The 4,381-nt window shown below is 52.8% G+C and overlaps 1 protein-coding gene across 1 annotated transcript; it reads left to right on the top strand.

Annotated features, from left to right (window-relative positions):
• Positions 1-1,250: 1,250 nt before the first annotated feature.
• On the top strand, positions 1,251-2,975 carry LOC123160939 (aspartyl protease family protein At5g10770). Its single transcript, XM_044578790.1, has 2 exons — positions 1,251-1,446; positions 1,571-2,975. The coding sequence occupies exons 1-2, from the start codon at positions 1,299-1,301 to the stop codon at positions 2,797-2,799; spliced, it is 1,377 nt and encodes a 458-aa protein (XP_044434725.1). The 5' UTR covers positions 1,251-1,298; the 3' UTR covers positions 2,800-2,975.
• Positions 2,976-4,381: the final 1,406 nt, after the last annotated feature.

Genomic DNA, 4,381 nt, shown 5'->3' on the forward strand with positions numbered 1-4,381 from the left:
TAGCCGTGCGTTGTTGGGCTTCCTACGTTTTTGCCTTGTGGCCTTTAAAGACATGTACAACATTACGTACGTGACTGGGTCATTTGTTTATGAGGTTTGGGGCTCTGTACAACTTATATATCTGATATATGTGCATCCTATGCAACATATGAATATGAAATTTAAAGGTATTTTGATTAATAATTTTCATCGGGTAACCCATGGGTACAAACTTAGACCCATGCCCCGCTCATCGCTAATCGGGTTACCCATCGGGCTTGCCCATGGTTGAACACGATGACCCATACCCTACCCATTTGTGTCGGGTGCCCATGGGCGCGGTCACCGATGGGTCGGATTGCCGGGTTGAGTTTGTAGACACATATGCTGAGAACATCCATGGATTTTTTTTTCTGTTTTTTTGAAACATTTCAATTTGGTTTTTTGAATTGGTATCATGGGAGCATATAATTGTTGGTACCACCAGATATTTCCCCACATTGCATATGCCCTGCCTTTTTTTTCAAAAAGAAAGATAACCCCGGCCTCTACATCAATACCATATTGCCCTGCCCTCGCTTCCCGATGCCGCACATCACTGGCTCCAGTCCACATCGCAGCCCTCAGTGCACGACGGACCGGGCGCAGCCGAAGCCACACAGCTGAGCTCGGCCGCGATCCCAGGGAAACCTTGTCGCTGCGGCACGATGTGACGCACGCTCCGTTCCCACGGCGGTACGATGTGACGCACGCCACTGCAACGCCTTGCCGATGGATTGAGAGGCATAACGCGCGGCCGGGGTACGTCGGATACTTTCTCCGGCTTGCCGGCCGGGTTCTCGTACTCTACGTTCTCACGCGAGGGCAAGTCCGGCCGGGCTCTCGTACTACTCGGACAAAGGCGCGCACGCGCACGGCCGGAGGTCGCACTCGCAGGCAGGAAAGAATCCGCATACGGTCTGAAATACGTCCCATCATCGTTTTGTACTCTTCAATCAATCTTTCCCACACCACAGGGGCATTAGTAAGTTACCGTATGAACCCGCGTCGCGCTCCGTCGGCTCAACAAATACTCCTGATATACGGTGCTTGTCCATCCAATAATACAATGTTTGTTTTTCACAAGCATTCCCTCGTACGTTCACCACACTTTTTTTTTGCATGGCGTTCACCACACATTTTGCCCAAATAATACAATGCTTGCTTTCACAAATCACAATCGAATCATACGATATTACTTCTACCTTTTGTTTGTTTATACGCATGCGGTATAAAAGCAGCGCTCGCATTCCGAAACTGCAGCCCACTGCATCTCAGCCATGGCATCTATTCCCAAGCTTGTGATTCTCCTGCTGTGCACCTGTCTTCACACTCTCCTTGCTCACGGAGGGGACGATCTTCGCACCTACAAGGTTCTGCACGCTGGCGCTCTCAAATCTGCCACCGTCAACTGCTCCCAGCCCCAAGGTGCAGTAACATTGTCCATGGACGCACATGCATGCAATGTTACTATTAGTTTCCTTGCACTATTTTGAGGATATTTTGAGCACGTTTGTCATCGTGTTTCCCTTTCCCTGTTCGGTTCTTTCAGTGACTCCATCATACGGCGGGGTCACGGTGCCGTTGCACCACCGGCACGGCCCGTGCTCGCCCTCGCCTGTACCCTCCACCAAGGCGCCGACCTTGCAGGAGATGCTCCGGCGTGACCAGCTCCGGGCCGCTTACATCACACGGAAGTACTCCGGCGTCAAGGGTGGCGCAGGTGACGTGGAGCAATCGGACATTACCGTGCCCACCACGCTGGGCACCTCCCTGGGCACGCTGGAGTACCTGATCACCGTCGGCATCGGCTCGCCGGCCGTGACCCAGACCATGCTCATCGACACCGGCAGCGACGTGTCATGGGTGCAGTGCAAGCCGTGCTCGCAGTGCCACGCGCAGGCGGACTCGCTCTTCAACCCCAGCTTGTCGAGCACCTACTCCGCGTTCCCCTGCAGCTCCGCCGCCTGCGCGCAGCTCCGCCAGAGAGGCTGCTCCAACTCCCAATGCCAGTATATTGTCAAATACGGCGATGGTTCGACCGGGACTGGGACTTACAGCACCGACACGCTCGCGCTGGGCTCCAGCACCGTCAAGAACTTCCAGTTCGGGTGCAGCCAGTCTGAGTCGGGCAACCTTCTCGAAGACCAGACCGATGGGCTCATGGGGCTCGGCGGCGGCGCAGAGTCTCTCGCCACCCAGACAGCGGGGACCTTCGGCAAGGCCTTCTCGTACTGCCTCCCGCCGACTCCGGACTCGTCCGGATTCCTCACTCTCGGTGCAGCAACCTCGGGTTTCGTAGTGAAGACGCCGATGCTGAGGAGTAGTGAGGTCCCGTCGTACTACGGCGTGCGCCTTCAGGCCATCAGGGTGGGAGGCAGGCAGCTCAGCATACCTGCCTCGGTCTTCTCCGCCGGGTCGATCATGGACTCCGGCACAATCATCACGCGGCTTCCGGCGACGGCGTACTCTGCGCTGTCGTCGGCGTTCAAGGCCGGCATGAAGCAGTACCCGCCGGCGCAGCCCATGGGCATCTTCGACACGTGCTTCGACTTCAGCGGCCAGTCCAGCGTCAGCATACCGAGCGTCGCACTGGTGTTCTCCGGGGGCGTCGTCATCGACCTCGCCACCGACGGGATCATTCTGGACAGCTGCCTCGCCTTCGCGGCCAACACCGACGACAGCTCCCTCGGCATCATCGGCAACGTGCAGCAGCGGACGATCGAGGTGCTGTACGACGTCGGCGGCGGCGCCGTGGGGTTCAAGGCTGGCGCATGCTGATCGGCGCGCACAAGGACACCGTTGATACTATTGGGATCTCCAGTTCGTCGTATACTAGTTTGCTGCTGCGAGCTATAGTAAAAGTGTCCTAGTACATGAAGTGGGGCCAAACCATCAGCGCACTATAGTGCTTCGACTTGCAACGTGATGCAAGCGTGCAAACTACCGACCAAAACATACTTGTAATTGTCCTCGGGTAGTTTAATAAGAATGAAAAAGTCTTAGAAAAACCTTGAACTCGTAGTCAGGATCGGAAATGAACCCTGAACTCTAAATCCTTGAAAGCAGCACCCTATCTTATCCAATTCCGACTTATCCCGAACCCTTTTTAATTGTACACCGATACTACTGAACGTCAGATTTGACGGGACCTCTCAGCGAATGATTCGTTCATGCTGTGAGGGTTGAGCGAGCGACCGATTTGTTTGCTAAAAGGACACCTTCAGCATGAACCCTCCACATGGACAAACTTGTCATTAACATGAAAAGATAAGGTCTTGGGCAAAAAAATGGGCCAAGAAAAAACAATTTTGCCTCTAGAAAAAACAGGCCTTGGAAAAACTAATATTTCTTGGCCCGACTTAATTAACCAAAGCATGCAGACTTACCATCAATATTATAATAAAACTACCGCATAGCCATCAACATTGTTGCCTATGTGAACTCCTCGTGCTTCATAGGGTTCATGAGAGAAATGGTCATTGCTTCACTGGTAGCTCTGAGCTCTCGCTTAGATGCTCAGCGACGAGTTCATCCCCGAGCCCCATACCCACCTTATGATCATACAACTTATCAAAGAATATCTCCATGAGTCTTTCGCACCACAGACCCCCCCCCTCCCCCCCCCTCCCCCCCTTTTGTCAAAATCTTCATGCACACTGGGATGCCAGGATAAATTTTACTCCGACCCGAACCGAAGGAGTAAATATACTCCACCGAAACGGGCTCGAGTAAATTTTTTATTGCTCTGTCGCACACGCCCACCTCTGCCCCCCTCCTCCCCGGCCCTCATACGTCTCTAATATATCTATAATTTATAAAGTATTCGTATCATGTTTACAACAATTTTATATGATTTTGGTGTACTTTTATATGATTTTTATGAAACTGACCTAGTGCCCAATGTCAGTTGTTATTTTCTGCATGTTTTTGACTTTTCAGAAATTCCCTATCAAACGATGCCCAAATGCCACGAAACTTTACCATGATTTTTTATGGACCAAAATAGACCCACGGAGTACGGAGTATCCGGAGATGCACCAGGGGTGGTCAAGGGAGCCACAAGCCTGGGGGCGCGCCCACCCTCCTCTAGGGCGTGCCCCTTGAGCTTGTCGGTCCCTCATGGGCCCCCCGACGTGAATCCCACGCAGCAAATTCTTTTAAACACCCAAACCCCCGAAACATATTGCAAAAAGCTCTGCCGTTTTTTTTCAACCGGGCCTCCGCTTTCACTAATTGCTTACCGGAAATACAAAGTTCAACGACCTCATACAAGCATGGACGAGGAGAAGGCAAAGAAGGGAAGCAAGCTGGCGCACTGGCAGGAAACCCGCTGCGAATGCTCGGCTGAAAACATACGGGC

This window comes from Triticum aestivum, chromosome 7B, assembly GCF_018294505.1.
Source record: "Triticum aestivum cultivar Chinese Spring chromosome 7B, IWGSC CS RefSeq v2.1, whole genome shotgun sequence".
Lineage (NCBI taxonomy): Eukaryota > Viridiplantae > Streptophyta > Magnoliopsida > Poales > Poaceae > Triticum > Triticum aestivum.